This window comes from Seriola aureovittata, chromosome 7, assembly GCF_021018895.1.
Source record: "Seriola aureovittata isolate HTS-2021-v1 ecotype China chromosome 7, ASM2101889v1, whole genome shotgun sequence".
Classification (NCBI taxonomy): domain Eukaryota; kingdom Metazoa; phylum Chordata; class Actinopteri; order Carangiformes; family Carangidae; genus Seriola; species Seriola aureovittata.
Genome location: NC_079370.1, coordinates 11,393,774 through 11,415,195, shown reverse-complemented (window position 1 = coordinate 11,415,195; position 21,422 = coordinate 11,393,774). Strand labels below are relative to the sequence as shown.

The following is a 21,422-nucleotide window of genomic DNA, read 5'->3' as shown; positions in this document are numbered from 1 at the left end:
AGCTGGAAGAGAAGACCTTCTCTTGTGTAAGAAGAAACAATTTCCTTTTTTAGTTGTGAAAAGCCCAAAGTAACCAAATAGCAAAGACACATGTTGTGTAACTTGCCAGTAACTGTCAGCAAAGTGAGTGTGAGTGTGTTCTCTTCTCCAAATGTTCAAGAACTATCAGAATTCATGTATGCATAGTGACTACATTTTGAACAAGTGTGTGTGTGTTACACACTTGTGCAGTATTTGTGAATGAAAGTGACTCTTTCTTGGCATCAACTCATGCAAAGCGATGAAAGTTGAACTTTGCTGGTGGAGTGGCGAAGCTGGTTGTCACAGCAGGGGCCGACGGACCCTATGCTGCAAGCACAAACATGGAAATACATATTGGTTATTGGCGGCCTCAGCATGGCAGTGGTAGTAACCTGAGAGGCGACCAGCCGTTGTGATAGCAGCCAGTGTTTGTGTTACATAACGCACAGCCATCAAGCCAGTGGCAATAATAGTACTGTAGTATGTAGTAGCAGGAGAAATCTATCTGAGCGGACAGAAAGAGGAGGAGAGTGTCAAAGCCATGGGAGCTGGAGAAGTGGTCTGACCTGCAGCTGGTGCTAAGAAGGAAACAGAGCTGGCATGAAGACAGTACAGAATGAAGCTGTTTTGTAGGGCAAGCTTTCAGCTGTTAGCTATGTCAGTGTGTGATGATAGGCAATAATATGCATTTGGAAGGAGACAAGGGGAGATTTTAGAGTGGAAGAGTAAGACGAAGGGAAAAAATTCATCTGCTGGTGATAAAAAGTGACAGATGAAAATCTGGAAGAAGTTCTTCATTGTAGAGTCAAGAGACAAGATGGTGTCATGGGGAAATGAGATGGATTTAATATATTTCAAATTATATTACATTTGCCTCCTGCAGAGTCAGACAAGAATGAAAGACAGACAAGAGGAAAGGACAATGATATTGGGCAATAAAAGGGTCCACATGTGGCACACTTATGTGCACCCCATAATCCCAACAAGATTCAGGGATCATGGGTGCAGCTTGTTGGCCTATTCCGATCATTCCAGCATACCTGTTGATTAAACGAGGAATCCTACACTGTGGGGGGAATTCACTGACTCAGACTGACTGAGAGGGTGAGAAAGAGAGAGAGACATGGAAAGAGAAAGAGGAGGAGAGGGGTAGAGTGGGGGGGCACAAAGTGAATGACAGCTGAGGAAAGGGGAGGCAAGAGAGCGATGGGTTAATATGGTCAGTCTGACTGACAGATTGGAAACGGTGGGATGGTAACACTGCTGTGTATACGAGGAGAGAGAGGGAGGAGTGGAGGAGCACACAGGGAGGGGGGTGGGGTGAGGGGGTGGGAGGGGGGGTGAAATACCTTGTAGCTGGTTCATGCGTATTTGCCAGCATAACAGGCCAGAGGCTGGGAGAGAGGGTTGGCACAAGAATAGGAAAAGAGAGGGAGAGAGTTCAGTGTGTGTCTCCTGGGGAGAAGCACACAGTCAATATTCAGGTCTCCAGTAAACATTTATGACCCTCCTCTATAAAGCTGCTGTGCTACTGCATGGACCCACGGAGCAGAGGCAAAAATATCAACTTCAATTCCACTTTAATTATCGCCTAGTCAAGGACACACAGTAGATCTCCAGCATAAACCAGTAGCTAGTTACACTGACAGCAGCTTGCAAGGCGTTGAAAGTCTTTCTTTAGATGCTGAAAAGAGTCCAGACAAAGTGACCAGAGATCAACCAACTGAACAGAAAATGACAGTAAGTATTGCACTTTATTCCTGTGAAGCTAAATGCAGCATCAAACTTTTACATACACACTTTAGCAACAGCTTTACAGGTTAACTCATGCTCACAAAAGTCATCACATTGTTCTGCAAAACAAACAAACAAACAATCAAACAAAAACAATGGCAACAAAGACATAAATGTAATAATTTTCTGTATGTGCAAACGGTTGGGGGTTTTAAGTATGATATTACAAATGTGTTTTTGCAACTAGGCTATATGATGAGGTGACATGCAGGCACGGCACAAATGCATCAGTGGCTCTTTAGCATAAAATTGCTCTGAGGCTGCAAAGGTTTGATAAACAATGCTGTTGAAGGGATTTTCAGCTTGTAACGTTGAGCACCTCAACTGGACTTCAAATCTGTTAATGATGTTAGCTCCAGCAGAGCTCTTATTAAAATCTCAGATCACTTTTTGCTCCATGCCAAAGGCGATTTACTAGTAAGGGTTTAATTAATAATCACCTCAGCTTTCAAGGACACGGAAAATGTCAGGGTGCTTGCGATGCAACGAATGTTTTAGATGCATACGCGATAATTTATGTCAGAGCCATTAAATCAAACTTAAACTGTGACATGGATAAAACTCCAGCTGCAAGCAATTCTCAAAATGTAATAAATTATATTCATTTCATTTGGCATGAGTGGAATGTAGAGCAGCTGAAGAATGTGATACACATAACCCGTGTTAACAACTCTGTGAAAGAAACCCAACTGAGATTTGAATTCAGGATTTACACACTGTGCTTTGAGCTCAAAACTGTGAAAAGACGTACATGAATATACATAGACAACATAGCTCGGTGTCTATTACATTCTCGTTTCCTATAATATCACTTTTATCAATGTGCACATACAGTAAGTTGATTAATATGAGGATTCCTGTTGAAACATCATGTCCTCAATTTTACCTTCTGTGCATTTGGTAACTGTCCCAAATGCAGTGTTTTTGTTTGTCTGTGAGTTCTCTCAGTGACTGAAATGTGACCTCTTGGACACATAAACCGAAGCCTATTGGTGCACCTATAGAGCAACATCAGTTAATACGCCATTGATCTTTAAGCAGCCCACTATTGGCTCTGTTTAAAATAGCGCTGTCTTGGTAATATCTGTGCCAAGCAGAACTCGGACTGGCTGAAACCTGCGGTCTTATTTTTGGCTGCACATCAGATCCATTTATTTGTCAGGCAGGAACTCATAACTGAGATCCATCCATTTTCTAAACTTCTGGCATGGCATTGCTCAGATAACGTTCATGAATAAATCTTAAGTGTCATATGGCACCGTTTGATATGTTACCACCAACAGAGATTTATTAGTGATTGGAAAATGTCGAACCAGAAAATTACATTGATATTAGTGCAGTGACCATGAGGGGTGTTACAGGTGTTTACAAGAACATAACAGAAGTAATCAGATCAAAATTAAAATCAGTTTCCCACCAAGCTCAGTTACACAACATGTGGAAGGTCAAAATTAAAAATATGTTATCCTCCTGCAATCACAACATCTTTTGTGTTAAGCTGTGTGTCGTAACCGTTCACACCCTTCCTAAGAGGGGGGGATCTACTTCAAAGGAAGCCATCGTGGATGTGACTTCACAAAACAGAGAATGACAGTGGAAACTGAATGACAGCGCCAAATGTTCTGATCACGCTGATAAGACATCACCTTGACGTCTGAAGTTTATCCTGTCTATGGGACAATGGAGATCAAGGCAGATCAGCAGAAAGCAATAACACAACGCAATATGTTCCACTGGCTTCTGCTGAGATGGCACAAGCTTCTTCGACTCAGAGTCGGAGTGTGTAAATGAACATACTCTCGGAAAACAACAAAATCCCCTTGAGTCTCATGATGTAATACGTCACTATTGCAACTAATGAGATATATGAGATTTAAAGTTGCCAGGTCCTCATTGCGCAACGAGCCATGTCGCAGGTTCAGGTGACACATCAGTATGTGGACCCTTAAAATCAGATTCAGATTCGGTGGTGCTATTTATCATCAGCATCAACACGCCACTCAAGCAGTAGATCTCCTTTCTCTTGACGCCACCAAACCAATCATCATAAGTAGACACTGAATTTGGATTTGTGTGTGTGCGTGTGCTCTTTAGGCGGCAGCAGCTCAGGAACTTGATGAGCTATGTTTCCTGTCGGCGCAGTCCATGCCCACTCTGAAAGTGTCCGAACACTTCCAGATGGTAAAGCTCCTGGGAGAGGGATCCTACGGAAAGGTCATGTTGGCTGTTCACAGAAAGCGAGGTTAGTGCAAGACTCAAGGTGAAAGGTCATGGCAGCTTTTTTATGTCTCAATTCGAGCAGTCTGTAAGATTGTGTGAAATGTCCATCAAACTTCCTAATGCTTGTCTATTTAATTAAGAGTTTTGATTACACCTTTGAGCTCCCAGTGTCTAATCTGAAGTAGATGAAATGACATAACTCCACTGCAGCACATTTAACTCAGGCTCATGTTTCTTTCTAATGAAGAAACTGCCCATGTTGTGTGGAGTCAGTGCCGAAGTAAGGTGAGGACAGATTTGTCTTTTGATAGTGTTCACTTAACCTTTTGCGCCTCTGTTGCTGTAATGAAGTGCTTTGGTACATTCTCTGGGATAGAGTTGCTGCAACTGGGGTACAGCCGTGAAACAGAGTCGCCCCAAAGGGGAAGTTAAATTTGTTCGCAGTGTCATTGATGGATAACACTCACATTGCATCAATGATGGCAGTTTGTTATTGAAATCTGACTATCTGACTAAAGCTCATTAGATATTGTAATATTCAACACGTCTCATCTTGCTTCATTCCTCTCAGGAACTCCTATGGCTCTGAAGTTCTTCCCTCGTCAGTCAACTTCCCTCTCCTCTTTCCTGCGTGAATACAATCTCTCCCTGTCTTACTGCACCCATCCTTCTCTCACTCGGGCTCTTGGCATCTTCTTTTCCACACCAACCTACTATGTGTTTGCCCAGCAAGCCGGCCTGTACGGTGACCTCTACAGTGTAATAGCGTCAGAGGTCAGTTTTGCTGATTTGTGGCATGAAATGTGTTTTTGATGCCCTCTATTTCCTCTAATTTCAGCAGAACAAAAGCTTGCATGAATGTGCAATTGGCCTACAGCTCTGTCACCTAGAAATAACATTCATATCCTACTAATATACAACAGCATATACACTAATATATTTATAAAGAACCGTTACTGCCACCCACATTACCGTTTCTATCAACATAATGTGGAAATGTTTTCAGACTGTTTCTTGCAATCTGACATGAATGTTGCTAATGAACGCTTCTTAAAAGGTTTAATGAGAATGTATTTCATTTGGTTTCCCTGTAATTTCTGCTATTGCAACACAATGCTGCTTGAGGCAACTGAAGCTAAAATGCTTTCTGTGTGTGTCACAGCACTTTGATATGGAAAAAGTCAGCTGTGACTTAAAGCCTGAGAAAGAACCTTTTTACTTTATCATCATTTAACCAAAACCACAATCTTTCCCTGACCTAAACCAAAGTACTTTTATCGTGTATAGAACGTATCACTTCCTTCTCTAGAACAAAATGTTCCCTGTGAACATAATCGAAGCTGCAAAATGCAACGCTGCAACAGTCTGAAAGTCTTAGTGTGTGTCTGCAGTGAGACTTTCTTAAAGGGGATTTTGAGGGAAAGTGTAACTGCTGATCCACTCCTTTTGAGCTTTCATTTCTGTCAGCAAAAACTTGGGACGTGCTTGCTAATGGATTCCAGGTCACCCTCTTCTTTGATAGTGTCACTGCCAGTAACATAATAGAGTGCTGATAAGAGTAAGGGCACCCTGCTCTCACCCTGCTCTCAGTGAATGAAGAGGGAGTACATGAGGTAAAGCAGGGATTTCCAAGAGCATCATCAACCATTCTGATGACGCAGAGTTTGTTTGACTTTGCGCCAACGATGTAGTGTTCTGACCCGACTCCATCTAATCTTCATAGTTTTGTCTAAACTGAAAGCTGTACTAAGTTATAAGTAAGTGTCTGATCCAGACTATCTCTCTGTTTTAGGTTGGGGTGGATGAAGAGTGTGTTCAGAGGGTGATGGCCCAGCTGAGTGGTGCTGTTTCACACCTCCACTCCCTTGGCTTCGTCCACCGTGACATCAAACCTGAGAATATCTTCCTGTGTGACAGTTCCTGTCGCTGGGTCAAACTGGGAGACTTCGGCCTTGCCCGAGCCATCGGCTCCACCGTTCGAGCTGTCTGGTATGATTCGCCCTTCTGTACTCCTGAGGTGGAGCCAGCTAAGGAGGCTGAGAAGGAGATGAAGAGGAGGTTGTGCGAGGGGACTGAAGACGAGATGGAGGACATTTGGATAACAGTGGAGCCCTGTATCGACAGCTGGGCCCTTGGTGTACTCGTCTACTGCCTACTGACTGGATGCTTCCCCTGGGAGGAGAGCACCCACGATGACCGTGGTTACCGTAGATACCACGAGTGGTTTAACCGTGAGGCGGAAAAGGAGGAGAAGATCAGTGAGGAGGACACTGACAGTTACATAATCATGGCGGAAAACCAAAGGGACAACCCTCCTCCCTCACAGTTTGAGGGCCTCAGCCCACTTGTGATGACTCTATTCAAGGAGCTGCTCCACCCTGAGCCCAGACAGCGAGGAAACCCGGAGGAGCTCCTGAGCTACCTGGGAGGGCCGTGGCTGATGGAGACAGAGAGAGTGGAGAAGAGGAAAGCAGAAGAGGCAGAGAAGGAGGCCAGAAAAATAAGAGAGGGGGGAGGGGTGGAGGAAGAGCTGGTCAGGGAGGGAAGAGGGGAGAGATAAATTTTGTCTTTATAAACTTGTTTCAAGACAAATTTTTAATGAATGTAAAATTGTTGCAATTTATTTTTGAGTGTAAATATAGATTTTACTCCTGTGCAAATGTATACACTATAAGGTGCTGTATATTTCATATTTTTTATAAATATCCTTACTAAAGTTACCGCTTCCATTGTTGCATATATTTCAGTGTGTATTTGTATGTATGTGTGTCTTAATGAGAAGAGACTATAGATAATACAAGAAACATTTGTTGCCTGAAACCTTGAGATATATTATAATGGCTATAAAATATGTTTTGGAATTGTTGTCTCAATAAAGTCTGAACTCTTTGTGTTAACATGAATCTCTCATGAAATTTACACGCGCATATTAAATCAATGTAGCACAAAACTGCACATTTTATGTTACAGTCTTGTGATATAAAGGATTCTTGAACGGCACTTCTAGATGAGACAGCTTGTTGTCTATTTTAAGTACGGCCGTGCACTAGAACACTGTATTGCCCCCCCCCACACACTCCTGCAGTGTTGCTGCTGCAAACCCCTACCCAACCTGAGACAGTCTCTCAGGCACCTGATGTTTCTTGATTAAAACATCAGTATTTCTGATGCAGGACGGGAAGCGATCAGGAAACATTTAAATCCTCAAAATTGGAATAAAAAAAAAAACCCTAACCCACTGATTTCATTTAAGAATACATAAAATAATAATAACTTTACAATTAACTTAATAAACTAGTAAACACATCATTCATTAGTATTGTAAACAAAAAGCCATAAATATTGAATAATGGGTTTGAAAAGCCACATATAAATGAGACAGTTGTTGTACGGTATGTTCTCTTCTAACATAGCTTGATTAGTGTTTTTATTCAACATTTTAATTAATATGGAAGGAGACCAACAAATGTCTGGCACCCTTCCTGAAAGAACAGCATGCTGCCAAGAAACATTTGTGAAAAACTGTGAGGCAAAAAACCAATGACCTTTTATTGAGGATACATCAACATGTATAACTTCGATATGAGCTCTAAACCAGACCGTTTTTTTTAGACTTAATTACGGGTTAGTTTTATGTAAATAATTCAATAGAATAAATCAATTATGTATAAATAATAGCTAAAATCCTTATGAGGCCTTAGAAAAGTACACCTATGGAAAGGAGTGACATCTTTGACGTGGTGAAGCAACAGGTGCTGCAGAACAGAAGAAGCACATCTAAAATTGGACTGAACAATACAAGCTGATAGTGATACCAGCGTGATCCTCGTCCAAGTGTGCCTGATGCAAAGCCCAGGCATACTACCTGCAGCAGGAGAGACATCATATTCATCCTCAACTCCTGCCTAAATGATCAGACGCTAAAGAAACTTTATTTTAAAATATTATACTGTACTTATACATGATTGATTGATGTGTTGACAGTAGAACAAACCTCACGTGAAATCTGCACACATCGCAGGCTGACCTCCATACTGTCCGTGTGGACACTTGTCCTACATCTGTCGCAGAGGACGATTAATGGTTGAAAAATCACCTGCATTCCTGGCACGGTGCCCCCAAAACAACGCAGTGGTATTCCCGACTTTGCATACGTTTGCTCCTACTGAATCGTGCTATGTTAGCAACTGTTTGTCATGGTAAACGCAAAGAACTTGACACCACTTGAATTGCAAAAATTAACTTTGCTACACATGAGATTCAGGCTCAGTTCCACCATATAGATAAATGCAAAAAAAAGGCATGACACAAAAATAAAATAAAAAAACCTTCACATTGCAGCATGCACAATATTTCAGTTTCAGTTTGGAGTGGATCCCTGTTGGTAGCAAGCTGCTAATGTGCAGTACGAGTGTATAAGTCAGTAGGGCCTGTGCTAACCCCTGCTAAGGGCCACTCCAGATGGATTTAAAAATAGACCCCAAGTCCATCTATTTACACGCAATGGACATCATCACCTCTCTTTGACTATCTGCAGTCCACAGCCCTCCAAATGCAAAAGCCAGGCTGCCTTGGCGCCCACAGGCCTGTAACAGCACAATCTGATGGAACACTGTGACCCATCTCGCCTGTTAACTCCCTCGTCTCTGCTCTTTTTCTTTTAATCTATGGCCCCTCTTGCTGATTACTTTTCCCTTTCTCCTGTCATGCCACTTGGGTCTTGTCCTTTCCTTTCATCTTTGCTTTTGTTGTCACATCTACTTTCTGCACCCTTTGATTCCCTCACTCTCTGGATCTGTTTTCTTCTCAGGTCACTGCTACCATGAACCAAGGACTACCAGCCTTCATTAGCTGTGTCCCATTAAAATATCTCCTTTAGAAACGGCCATTTGGGATTTGCTGTTTTCTGGGAAACAGAGGCACAAGGCTCATGTGACATTCAGGTGGGGAGTTAATGGAGGCGCACAGCCTGACAAATGGAAACACATGGTGTGTACCACAGAGACAATAGAGTGCCAACACAAAGATGCTGGTCGAGGTGCAAATCTGCTGGAGGTCCACGAGGACAGATAGCAGGGATGATGAAAACAGGAGAAACAAGGACAGATATACAGACTGCTTGTCCTTACAAATATCCAAATGTGTGTAATGTCAGGGATATGCAGCTTGTTTACTTTAAGTCAAGAAAGTACTTCCAAGTTAGGATAGGCCTTTAAAACGCTTGTGAAGACGACGGACACCTGTTCTAATCTAGAAACTCAAGACGTTCAGACTCAGATTTATAATGTCAGCCAGATTCAAATTTCATGCTACTAAGTTTAATAAAGCTCCCTTTGGCATAAAAGTCCAAACCTTTTTATTTGCTCCAATTTAGTGTCTTTAAAGAGTCTTCTGATTTTACATCTTATAACTTACATCACAGTCTTTAGGAGACAGTTCGCAATGTTCTGTAAAATGAACATTCAGCGCAGGTAGACAGAGGATACAGGGACAACCAGCTGGAAAGCAATATTCGTTGTAACAGATATTTAGACAGATATCTGATAAAAAACATCACATGTCATGAGAATGATAACTGCAAAAGCAGACACCGATATGAGAGCCAGATTGATGGCCTGAGTGGAGCATATATGGCCAAATGTCTGAAATGTATCCCCAGAAGGAAGCCAACCACTTGGGACATCATGGCCTAAATTTCCCCTACGCCCTCGACTTCCTGCGTTGCATTGCTGCTTGTTGAGGTTCAGCTACTTTAACTGCTTAAACAGGTTCACTGGAAGAGCTTTGAATGAATGTGTGTGCACAGCGAGAACCACTGATGACCAACCCTGGATCTAGTTTACAATGTATAGCCTGTATGTGAAGACTGAGCATTTGCTGAGCTTTGCAATGTGCTAATTGGCGAATTCAGAATTCGGTGTGTGTATGTTTTCATGCATAGGGAACACAGCAGTACTACATGAAAAATGTATCAGCTGCCTGAAATGCAGAGAGGTAGAATGAGGGAGGGAGGGGTGCAATGGGGTGAAAAGGAGGTCGCAGAGAGAGACAGTATGCACTGCAGACTTGGCATGCCTCAGGCAGTGCCTTCCATCTAATAAACAAGTTGCGAGATTATCATGTGTTTACTATCTGGCATGATTGCCTTAACCGGTCTGCGTTGCTTTCGGTCTCCCCTAACACCTGCCTCCTTTACTCCTCTCTTGTCTTTCTTCTCTGTCTTCATCTCTGCTCCTCTCGGCTCTACTTTCCCATCATGCCGGAACGGCGTGGGGAGAGTGGCAGGTTGATGTGTTCAAAGGATTGATCGTCCCTCTTGGCTCCTCTCCACTTCTCTTTTGCTTACACTGCCTCCATCTGTCAAGCTGTCATCAGCCTCGCCTGGTCGACCTTGTTAGGGCCACCCCACAGACACTCACTTGGGAGTCCGTGTAGCCCCGATATGTCAGGGGGATGATGAGTGTCTCCCTCTTGGACTGACTAGGCCTGTGGTGGCCTAGTCAGTCCAAGAGCTTGAAGAGTCTCTGACTTCAAGGGTATGTGCAGCAATAGTTATATTAGTCAAGTCCATGGAAGCCGATGCAGAGTCAAGTTTCTTCCCCAATGCAGCTATAACGGTCCCAATGAAAAGCGTCTTTTCAACACAAAGAGCCTCTGAGACAAAGGGTCAGGAACTGCGGCCTTGATAGTCACTTTCATCTTTGCAGAGATTACCACTTGGGATATTTGAAGGATAACTTGTGTTAAGTGAATTGCGGGTAACAGATGACAAATATTCAGCTATATATATTTGTGTGACTACTACAGATTAAAGTTCTTATGTTGCAAGTAATTGTGCCACATCCATTTCCGAGGAACTAGACACTTTTGTATTTATCAAACAACTAAGGAGAACAGACTGAGCAGGTGATGAAGTTAGGTTTATTATAGATAGCAAACCCTCTTCATGGTTTGCTTAGTTTTGTGTTTATTTTAATATCTCCCTGAAGGCATCACCTGTTCTTGTCCAGTATACCAAAACCACTCATAGAAATAAGTAAAATATAAATAATGATATAAGATGCTATCACATCATTATAGTCTTTTCAGTGGTGTCTGTGAAGGCAGGCTCCTCAAATACACTTCATGTTCTTTAAGCAGTGTTTTACCCACTTCCCTCAATGATATACATTCTCGAAATCAGAATAAACTGAGCAAAATGTGTCAATAAATCAGACTAATGCTGCAACTAATATGTCATTCTGAAATGTCATTATGAATTAAATGACTATTTATTGATTAATAGTTTACTCTATGAGATGTAAAATAGTAAAACATGCCCATCACAATTTCCTGGAGCCCAAGGTGACCTGTTCAAACATCTCGGTTATATATGTTATATTCTATATAATATAATATATGTATATATATTAGTTATATATTTACAGCATATACTGTACATGTTGGTTCGTGTCTAAGCTGTTGTATACTGTCCCTCTCTCTGTGTGCACTGCTACATCTGCTGGTTACATTAAGTAGTGCAAAAGTCAAATTTGAGGCCCACTGTTAAATGATTATGTGCTTTAGCTGCAAACTTAATTTTTTTTATTGAAAATTAAATGGGTGAGTTTTGAAACAAAGGTACACATTGTCATAACAATGGGAGGAAATTCATCCAGACAAAAAGACCTGCTCCTCTGATCTTTTTTTTATCATGTGAACATACTGTTACTGTCATTTGAATATATGAAACTGAATATTTACTTACTTATATTTTACATATTAGTCCTCATCACACTGATGTAACGTAGCCTATTTAATGAACAAGAAGAACTGCCCTACTTTTTTGTGGATGATGACAGTCTGAATGTTTTGTTTTGTGTGATGAGACACTAAGAGACACATAGATACAGGACACTGGAACAGTATATGTGTCTAATAAAATGTCTGCTCAAGGAGACCATAAAAAGGTGTGTGTGACGTCAGATTGCATTTGCATGCTAAATTTTTACCAGATTGGAACAGAAAAAAAAAGTGAAAATCCAAAAAACGATGATCGGAAGGAAGACTGAGGGAGGAGGAGGAGGAGGGAGGAGGAGAGGGAAGGAGGAGAAAGAGGAGAAGACAAAAGATTCATAAAAGTAAAGCAGTTGTGGACGACAGCAAAAGTTGTGAGTACAAGTTAATTATGCTTCTTTTTTCACCTGATTTTGACACATACTGTAGGAAATAAACACAGGAACATCTGCAGATGAAAGATAGCTCACATCCAAAGATATTAATGGAAGGAATTTCTCCTATAGATTAGATGTAAACATAAAATGTTGAGAGTGAATGCTTGGCTGATTAACTGATTCACTTCAGAAGTTTTAGTTAGGTGATGTGTGGTTGCATGCAGAGTTCAGTAAGTACAAGCAGTGGAAAACATGTCACTCTCGCAAACAAATCAACAGAGGCATGCATGGAGCTAAACCATGACAATTCAGAGTTTCATTTTCAGTGGGTGCATATGTATGACTCTGGGATTATCGCTGCAGAAAAGACACAGCTTGTGACAAAACCGTCACGCTCAGACTGGCCGGTGGTGATCGTACACTTGGAAAGCTGCAATATTTGCCATGAAAAGAAAGCTGGAAAAGAATGTGCGACTGTAACAGAGGAGGGGTGGAGGGGTGGAAGGGTGCTCAAATAGGGCACAAAAAAACACATTCTTTTGAGAGAACTCACAACTTGGACTCCAAAGTTACACTGACACATCACAAGAGGAATGATGCTGGGCGGGAGAGGGAAGGAGAGAGAGAAAGAAGGGACTCAGGGAAAGAGGAAAAACATTTTCAGAAGAAGAAAGTAAAATGTTTTTTAAAGCGAACTTTTCTTTAGTTGCTCCATTGATACTTCATGCGGCTGTTTACATGCAGCCCAGTAATTACCAGCATGTACTGCAGAACATATTACTCCACAGCAAAATGACATCAGGCTCTCTTCTATAACGATGACAACTTGTCTGTTACCCAAAACATAGCACCCCTCTCTGTGTTTTTAGCTGGTGCAAAACTGTAGGGAAAACATTACAGTGACCTGGAATGTTGGGAGCATTTATATGCAGGGGGATTAAAGGAAACATAAACAGCACAAAAATCTTGAGAGAGGATATTGAACAGTTCCACTCTGTGAAATCATCCTGACTCTTTTCCTCTTCGGTTTCCTCCAGCTCGTAAAGCATACCCCTTGCAAGTTGAAGGAATGGGCAGCCTTCCAGTGGTCCTGCTCCTCTGCAGTTTCCACGGTAACGCTGCCAAACAGAACACACAAATCATCTTGTTTAATTACGGTTGAGTCGCTGTGTGTTTGTTTTTATGCTGCGAAACACTCCCCTCATGTGGTTTCTGTTCCACAGTGCTCACAGCTGTAGCCCAAGCCCAGGAGTCTGGTAATGCTCCTCTCCTTATAAGTCACACTTTAGATCAGGAACGCGTTATGTTGCATGACATCTGTCAGTCTGTGGGTCACTGATGTGGGTCACCGGTTTTTCTGATCGTGATTTCTTTCCTTGTTTCTAGAGGCCACTGTACCACCTGCAAGCCCCTTGCCAGACAGTGAGTGACAGCAGTTTGGAGACGCTGTACCCCTGCACGGCCTCTCAGGAGGCCCCTTGAGCTCTTGGCACAAACACTCACCCTTATGCAAGTTCTGGTGTGCTTCATCTTTTCGTTGTGACTGATACAGTTTCATTGTGACACATATCTCCTGTCTCTGCAGACTGTAGGGAAGAGATGTATCCTTGCACCAGGATGTACTCGGTTCACAAGCCCATCAAGAGATGTATTGGTGGTCTTTGTTTCTACAGGTGATCTGCAGATTTTTTCAGTTTACAGAAATACAATTTTAATTCAGCAATTTGCCAGTAGAACAGCTGACTTTTATAAGTGAGCACTAAAGATCTTGGTGTCCCTCAGTGAGGGCACTTATATAGTACTGAGGACTGTTACTTAAGTAAATGTAGCAATACAGTACCACAGTGAGAACATACTCCATTACAGACATTAAAATTGCAATCAAGTATATTAGTATCAATGTATTGAAACAGATGTTATTATTGCGTTAATTATTGTGCATAAATGTGTGAGCAGCATGTTAATGTATCTACTTTATATATTGCTGGTTAGTTTAATCTTAAAAATTCAGATTTTATAAAAGGATCATGTTTTGTATAGAAAATCTTAATTTGCAAATTAACTACAGACATCATACAAATCTAGTGCGTTAATAGTATAATGTACAGAAAAATGGAAATATTTCAGTACAAGTACCTCAAAATTGCAATTGTTTAAAGAGCTTGTATAAATGTACTTAATTACATTCAACTGCTGGCAAAGCTCAGTCATATAAGGTTTTAGATACACCAAGTCACTGTGCCCCCACAGCTCTAACACAACAGACTGCTCATGTTATATCCTGTTTCTCACACAGCGTCCCTCGTGTCTACGTGATCAACAAAGAGATCTGCATGAGGACCGTGTGCCAACAGGATGAGTATCTGAAAGGTGAGACAGTCTACACGTGCTAACAAGCACGTTGATGTCAGGGTTTATGATCATGCACTTGAGGAAATCTGTCTGTCTTTTGCACACTGCAGCTGAGCTGTGCAGAGAGTTGTCTGGGTGGCCTAGACGTTCTGAGAGGTCATCTAATAGGAAACGCTGTCGCAGTCGCCGTAGCAACCCCAAAACCTGGGCAAACAAGGCTTGATGGGCCCAGGATGGCGATGTGACCACCGGTGAGGATGGAGCCCCTTAGAGACACAGAACTAGGGGCGTTGTCATAAAAACAGCCCATAACACCATAAATCCACTGCTCAACACCTGGGGGTCTTTTTCTTTCTCTTACACACACACACAAACACACAAGTGTGCTGAGTCATATCTATGTTTATGTATTAGTCTTTTAATTGTGTGTGAATATTGAAGGTGTGCTCATTTCATCTGTGTGTTGTTGGACACAGATCATGTCTTCCATGGTTTACGATCCATTTAAGGTACTGTAGTAATGGGCCTATAGCAGCACTGAGTCATTTCATTGTACAAAGAAAGACCCACTCGTGTGGATTGTAAGGTACTCATTCACAATCCAGTATTATGTGCACTATTGTATCCAATAAAATATAACTACATTTATTCATGAGTTAATTTGTTTATTTATTTATTTTAACCATTTTATTTCAAGAGGAAAAACAACAAAGTAAAGTTATGGTCATTAAGTGATATATTTGTTTTTCTTTGCATATTCAATTCCATATACATTTCAATACACATATACAGTTTGAATAACAAGTAACATTTGGGAAAAATGCATATAATTTGCACAGTAAACAAACACTGACAAACATTGTTAGGGCTTTACACTCACACACTCTCTGTGTGTCCCAATCGACATCCATCATCACACCACTTGTCACTGCTCACTTGTCACGACGCATGTGCATGTGATATCACTGTAACATGATCCATCTCTCTGTACATAACAATATCACCACAACACACTGCATCAAACACAGACGAACTTGGTCCCACATTGCATTTGTCTGCATCAGAATACCATTTATAACATTACAGCTTAACATGGAATTGAAGTTCACAGTTAAAACTTGTTCTTTACAGTACAACATGCTGTGATTGAGGTCTACAACCTGCTCACCTTCTCATGAAGAATTAAGGAGACGAAGCCCCTCCCAGACATGTCCAGAAAACACAGACCTATTCATTGAGGAGGAAAGAGGTCATGACCTAAATGACTCACCAGTCGCAGCATTAACAGCTGTGCTGAGTAGAGATGACATAACATGGACTAAATCATCTCCATTTCCCCTTGAGGCAAAGATAAAAGCACTTGATGCCTCACTTTCCTTTGCTAAGACCGTATTGCATCAAGCATTCTTACTTCCCTGTCTATTTGTACTGATATACAGTTATACACAATGCCCGGGACCCATCCCCAGTTAAATATGTGATCAACAGCTGCATCTAAATTTGATATCTCCTCTCGTAAAATGATGCTGTAGAGCCACACGAGCCCACTAGAGAGTGCTAGAGAGCACATCTGCTCTGTAAATCAATTACAGCTTAACAGGTTTCTTTCAAGTAAAATCATTTTGTGATAAACTTCGCAATAATCTAAATCTATTATTAAACAATCCCTGCGTTTAATGCAGACTATGCATTACTAACTACAAAGACAGACTAGACTGTCAGTCAGTGCATATAGTCAGTCCCACTGCTGGAGACTTGAAGAAAAATGAGCTACAGTACATACAGGTGACGACACCAATGGCAATACTTACAAACTACTGACAATATATACATTTAAAATAAATATTCTCTGTACATAAAATTCATTCATTATTATATTTTATCAGTTTTCATCAACATCATCAGATGATTCTGATTATGTCTCCCTTGATCATATTTCTATTTTTTCTACTAGAAATGAGCAAATACAACATCGTAAGCAGGAGAAAAGGGGCAAAGGAAAATGGAAACCAGAGAGCTGGATTTGATACACAGAAGGAGAGAGGAAAGACAAGCCCCAAGAAGGACAATGAAAGGTGATGGCCAATAGCTTTAAATCTTTGTAATTGAGTCTGTGCTTTGAGGTGTGGGTGCATCTCAGGCTAAAATCCGAACAAAGGCCATGAGAAACTCAGCTAAAGCAAAAACAGACTAGTACAGGGGGTTACCCTGCTTGGCAGGGAGAGATACGGGACCCCTTGATGGGGAAAACAAAGTTGCAAAAAGTGGTGCATAAATTTACAGAGAGATAAGAGGGAGAAAGCAGAGTGAACCTCTCCTCACTTTGGGGATACAGAGTCAAAGTCTCCCCACAGGTCCGAGGTGGCTGTGGTGGTGGGGTTGGATGGAGCCACTGAGTTGGAGTTACTGGAGTCCAGGTCTAGCAAACAACCTGGTGGTTAAAAAATAAAACAAAACAGAAAGAGAATGAACCTCTGAAAAAGTAATTAAAAAAATCAGTCTAAGAATACAGCAATTTCAGGCAGGATTTCAAGAAATGTAAATTCCAGTGCTAAAAATCTAATATTCTTTAATGTAATCTTTAACTTACAAGTAATGTCACCTATTTGGAAGCCTGAAAATTGTAGTTTGTCGATTCACCCAAATACTGTACTCAAATGTACTCAGGTGGCTGCAGAGATCTCACAGATAGGCATCTCCAAACCTCAGCACATGAACAGCTAGATAAAACTAAGGGTACGTATAAAAATTACAACACTTTTGTACTTTGGAAGATAAATCAACGTGATTAGCAGTGTAAAACCGTCTACAGTAGACTAGAGAGGGCCAGGGAGGATAGGAGCAATATTTTTTTTAAAGGGGATTTAACAAGTCTTTTACAACTGGAGTCTATCTGTCATAGTTTTGGCTGGTATTCCTATAGGTCAGCATAACATTGCATTCACCACCTTCATTGTAAAAACTGTGGATACAAGTGCTCTACTGGAAACAGCTTTACAACAGACCCCAATGGGGCCAAGGAAATAAAAGCTTTCACCAATGAAATAACTTTTTATTTACATGAACTTTAATTCTGTCAGATTCCTGAGGTGCCACAGTCAGGTCATATTTCCTGCCCCACTGTAAAAGGAACAGCTGTGCCTATCTAGAACAACCTGCAGGTTGGACACAGAAGTAAAGCAATGGCTAAAAGTCTATTAATTATCTTGTGATTTCAGGAAAATACAGCTGATAACGAGCAAAAGCTCTCCTTTATTATTGTTTCTATCTTATTTTATTGTGTTTATCATTGAGTTTTTAGGAGAGGTCTTTGCATAAGTTTTCAGCTTCTTAGACATTATATTAGTAGGATAAACCCCTTGCCCCAGGCCTAGCTGCGCCCACATCCACTGGTTCCCCTATGATGCCAGATACATACAGTACATGTACACATACCTATACAGAGCTATATAAATATATTAACATGCACCTCCACATTATAAATAATCTATATTACAACTACCTACCAGTGTCACTTCCTCCGGCAGGTGGTTGTGTATTATGATTAGTAGATCTGGATGAAGGGGGTGGGGCTAGCTTGCCCCCAGGAGGAGGTGGGAGGAGCCCAAAGCCACCAGAACTCTGCGGACGAGACCTGTCTTTCTTCTTTGATTGCTAGAGAAGGTGGAAACAGGATAAACAAAACAGGGTGAGTGTGTGTGTGGGTTTGCACTTACACACCACATTAAGACGGACAGGTTTAAATTCAAAGTCAGAACCTAATCTTGAATTCATTCTCAACTGTCACTTAATGTGGTTTCATTTGTTAAAGCAGGAGTATACCTTTGGTGGTTCAGTCATCAAAAGCAACACAGTTCGACATAGACACATTTCTACAGTACCGCAATCTTTTGAAAAGATTTGGCACCAAAGTGAAACACCATTCAACACCAATTTTGCTGTTCCTCTAACCTCAAACCTTAGAACCATTCAATTTTAAGAAAATCAGGTCACCCCAATATTGAGAGTAATGGTCTGTCCCTCTTTGAAGCCTAGGTCCAGTTTTGGAGTGGAGTCTGGAGCCTGCGCCTGCTTGGTAAATTCATTTTCCTGTTTTACCCATCTGGAGAAAACCAGAGAGACACGTGAAAAGATTAAAGATTGCAGAAATCTAGATAAAATCCATTCACTACTGAATGAGCTATGATTCATGACACACTATGGAGCAGCTGCATACTTAAAGTGGTCCTGAAGTGCAACATTGAAGTCAAAGGCATCGCCTCGGTCTCCAAATCCTATCCCTATGAATGCACTGCGGCCTACGAGAGAAATGAAGCAAGGGTAAGAGTTTATTAAGTGATCTGCGTGGTAGTATAAACAAAAACATAATAAACCTGACAGTTTCTCACAATAATCTCCACACCACAATAAAAATTTCCCAAGATTTAGTTTACAGATAAATACTGGTGTATCCCTGCCCTGGACCACCCTATTCAAACATGTTATCCTCTCAATTATGAGCACATTTACAAAATATTTATTGCTTAGCAACAAACAGTTCACCCACCGTTGTCATCCTGGATGCGGAGCACAAAGTAACGGCTTGAGTCACTGACTGTTTCCACTGCAATGCCAGGGTACTCATCCACTGGTGCCTGGGCAAACAATTCTCCTGTAGAATAGAGCAAAAGAAACATGTTTATTATCTATTTGTAAAATGGTCCAGAGGCAATTTGGATCATGAAGAAAGATTTACATTTGCTATTCCAAATCTCAAAAGAAAGGCAATTCAATGGGGTTTTTTTCTATGTAGGATACATTATGCAAAATGGATTCACCCTTCCGTATTCAAATGTGTAATATGAGGAAAACAAGCACACCAAGTCCCTAAAATACTCCAATGGAAACAGACAGAGATTATCAGCCTGTTTGCTTCAAAATAAACTGCATGCTTGGACGTGGGCTGGGTCACCTTGGAAGAGATGAGTAACAGAGAGGGAGATGGCGAACAGGAGACTGCACAGTGAAATGATTTATAACAGCAGCAGTGCCAGTAAACAATGGCGCTGTCCTGTCTGCTTCTCTCTCACCAGAGATTTTGTCTTCCAATTTCACATAGGCCACTTTGCCCCGGGCCGTCACACGCATGCGTCCCGTCCAGTCAGGAGCATCCAACTTCCAGTCGGCAGCCCTGGGACACATACAAGCACGCACGCGCACACAGACAAACAGACACACACACACAAACACACACACATAGGTAGGCAGTCGAGGAGGCAGTCAGGGAGACGGTGTGATGTACGTGAGTTGGTGACAGCAGTTGACATAGAGGGCAAGAATAGACAAGAAAAAATGAGACAGGAAAGGAAATTTGTGTTTTGTGTGCATGTGTCTGTTAGTGTGTGTCATTGTTATGATTTGTCCTACACTCAGACACACTGTTAGCTATTTTCTATGTGAATGAAACGTGACTAAAAAAAAAATCACACAGGCATTTCACTGAGACCTTAGGCTGAAATATTACATCACCCTTACTCACTGTACATATGGTCACTGGTTAACCAATCATGTGTCTCATGGGACTCAGGCCTATGCTACTGTTTGGTTGGAGTAATGTCCACTCGGATGCAGCTGCAGCAGGTCAGGCTGAAGGACCAGCCAATGAAAAATTGAGTCAACAATACAATGTGAGCCTCTTAAAGAACAAATCTCCTGTATGGTCACTTAAAAGCATAAAGGCAGGTAACAGCCCAGGCAACATTTTCTTTCAATTGGAGTGTTCATATTCATTAGCATTAAACAGCATCAGCCCTGCTGAAGTGTCCTTGAACAAGACTTCTTTTCAGCTGCGATCCTAGTGTACTTACTACCTAAAAGGTCAAACAGGCAAAATATGAATCTCTAGAGCAGAATTACGTTTGATTCCCTACGAAATGACTGGACTTTAAGCAGTGTAAGCACTATTTCTCCTCTGACGTGCCATTGGAGGAAAGCATATAAACACACGGACACTGACAGGGATGTAGCCAATCCCCAGTGTCTGTAGTGCAGGTACAACCCCAAATGTCAGTAGCGTATTTTCCATCATGACCTTGCAAATGCACCGCAAAAACATCTAGTACACAAACTAGAGCTAGGGTTAGGCCATTGCGTGAGGCTGCGTGACTAGAGGATGTGCTCGGTAGGTAGGTCGCCGAGGCAACGACTCCAAACGGGCGCAGCTCGCGGATGCTGGGTCAGAAAGCTCGCGATCAGGCCGCTGCCCCTCGCCTCCTCCCCCGCCCAGCTATCGCCCCACCTCACCTGATGGCCCGGTTGGATGCTCTCGGTGGGATTCGGTAAACATTGACTTCAGGTTTGACACAGAGGACCGACTCGTACTCAGACTGACCCTCGGTCGCCATCTTGACTTTTACTCAGTCGGTGTATGCCGGTGGTGGTGACGGTGAATGGCGTGTCCGTGCGGCGTTAACGGCTACGTGACCGTAATAGACGGTGTATTTGCGCACACACTGGCATCAGTGATGCCCTTAAAGGGGTATTCCACCTATTTTACACATAAAGGTCAGCTTACTTATCTTGGAGAATGCCTCTGTCAATTCAAAGAAAATTACTCTAGTAACATAACCTAAGTGGATTGGCTTGGGATCAGAGACTACAACATATAAAACTTACACTACAAACTGTGGCGTACAGTTTGAAAAAGTGAGCATTTGAAGGCCACACTTTGTGACTCTCATGTGTTAGCATACATTCAGGTTACAGAGGTGTTTTCTCTAAAAGATATTTAACCTTGATGTTTGAACAATCCCCAAAGACTCATTTTACCGTCTGGATGAAAGAAAAATCAGTCAGTTGAATTGTCGTAAAGGTTTTTTAACATTGTTCCCCAACTTTCCCCTT

General features: G+C 41.7%; 3 protein-coding genes across 3 annotated transcripts; 2 read left to right on the top strand and 1 right to left on the bottom strand.

Annotated features, from left to right (window-relative positions):
* Positions 1–1,397: 1,397 nt before the first annotated feature.
* On the top strand, positions 1,398–6,932 carry sbk3 (SH3 domain binding kinase family, member 3). Its single transcript, XM_056380313.1, has 4 exons — positions 1,398–1,761; positions 3,910–4,057; positions 4,607–4,809; positions 5,828–6,932. The coding sequence occupies exons 1-4, from the start codon at positions 1,756–1,758 to the stop codon at positions 6,593–6,595; spliced, it is 1,125 nt and encodes a 374-aa protein (XP_056236288.1). The 5' UTR covers positions 1,398–1,755; the 3' UTR covers positions 6,596–6,932.
* Positions 6,933–12,048: 5,116 nt separating this feature from the next.
* Positions 12,049–15,188, top strand: mfap5 (microfibril associated protein 5). Its single transcript, XM_056380367.1, has 7 exons — positions 12,049–12,185; positions 13,226–13,300; positions 13,412–13,444; positions 13,575–13,610; positions 13,774–13,861; positions 14,485–14,558; positions 14,651–15,188. The coding sequence occupies exons 2-7, from the start codon at positions 13,258–13,260 to the stop codon at positions 14,761–14,763; spliced, it is 387 nt and encodes a 128-aa protein (XP_056236342.1). The 5' UTR covers positions 12,049–12,185; positions 13,226–13,257; the 3' UTR covers positions 14,764–15,188.
* Positions 15,189–15,258: 70 nt separating this feature from the next.
* On the bottom strand, positions 15,259–20,982 carry LOC130171971 (adaptin ear-binding coat-associated protein 1-like). Its single transcript, XM_056380340.1, has 7 exons — positions 20,823–20,982; positions 19,610–19,710; positions 19,087–19,191; positions 18,757–18,838; positions 18,534–18,642; positions 18,047–18,194; positions 15,259–16,971 (listed from the first exon to the last, which is right to left on the bottom strand). The coding sequence occupies exons 1-7, from the start codon at positions 20,921–20,923 to the stop codon at positions 16,859–16,861; spliced, it is 759 nt and encodes a 252-aa protein (XP_056236315.1). The 5' UTR covers positions 20,924–20,982; the 3' UTR covers positions 15,259–16,858.
* Positions 20,983–21,422: the final 440 nt, after the last annotated feature.

Coding starts and splice junctions, on each gene's coding strand:
- LOC130171971 (XM_056380340.1), bottom strand. CDS start 20,923: ATGGCGACCGAGGGTCAGTCTGAGTACGAGTCGGTCCTCTGTGTCAAA. Junction 19,711..20,822: donor GCATCCAACCGGGCCATCAG/GTGAGGTGGGGC, acceptor TATGTGTCCCAG/GGCTGCCGACTGGAAGTTGG. Junction 16,972..18,046: donor TGCCGGAGGAAGTGACACTG/GTAGGTAGTTGT, acceptor TTTAACCACCAG/GTTGTTTGCTAGACCTGGAC.
- sbk3 (XM_056380313.1), top strand. Junction 4,058..4,606: donor GGCTGTTCACAGAAAGCGAG/GTTAGTGCAAGA, acceptor CATTCCTCTCAG/GAACTCCTATGGCTCTGAAG. Junction 4,810..5,827: donor ACAGTGTAATAGCGTCAGAG/GTCAGTTTTGCT, acceptor TCTCTGTTTTAG/GTTGGGGTGGATGAAGAGTG.
- mfap5 (XM_056380367.1), top strand. CDS start 13,258: ATGGGCAGCCTTCCAGTGGTCCTGCTCCTCTGCAGTTTCCACG. Junction 13,301..13,411: donor GCTCCTCTGCAGTTTCCACG/GTAACGCTGCCA, acceptor TCTGTTCCACAG/TGCTCACAGCTGTAGCCCAA. Junction 13,862..14,484: donor GGTGGTCTTTGTTTCTACAG/GTGATCTGCAGA, acceptor TTTCTCACACAG/CGTCCCTCGTGTCTACGTGA.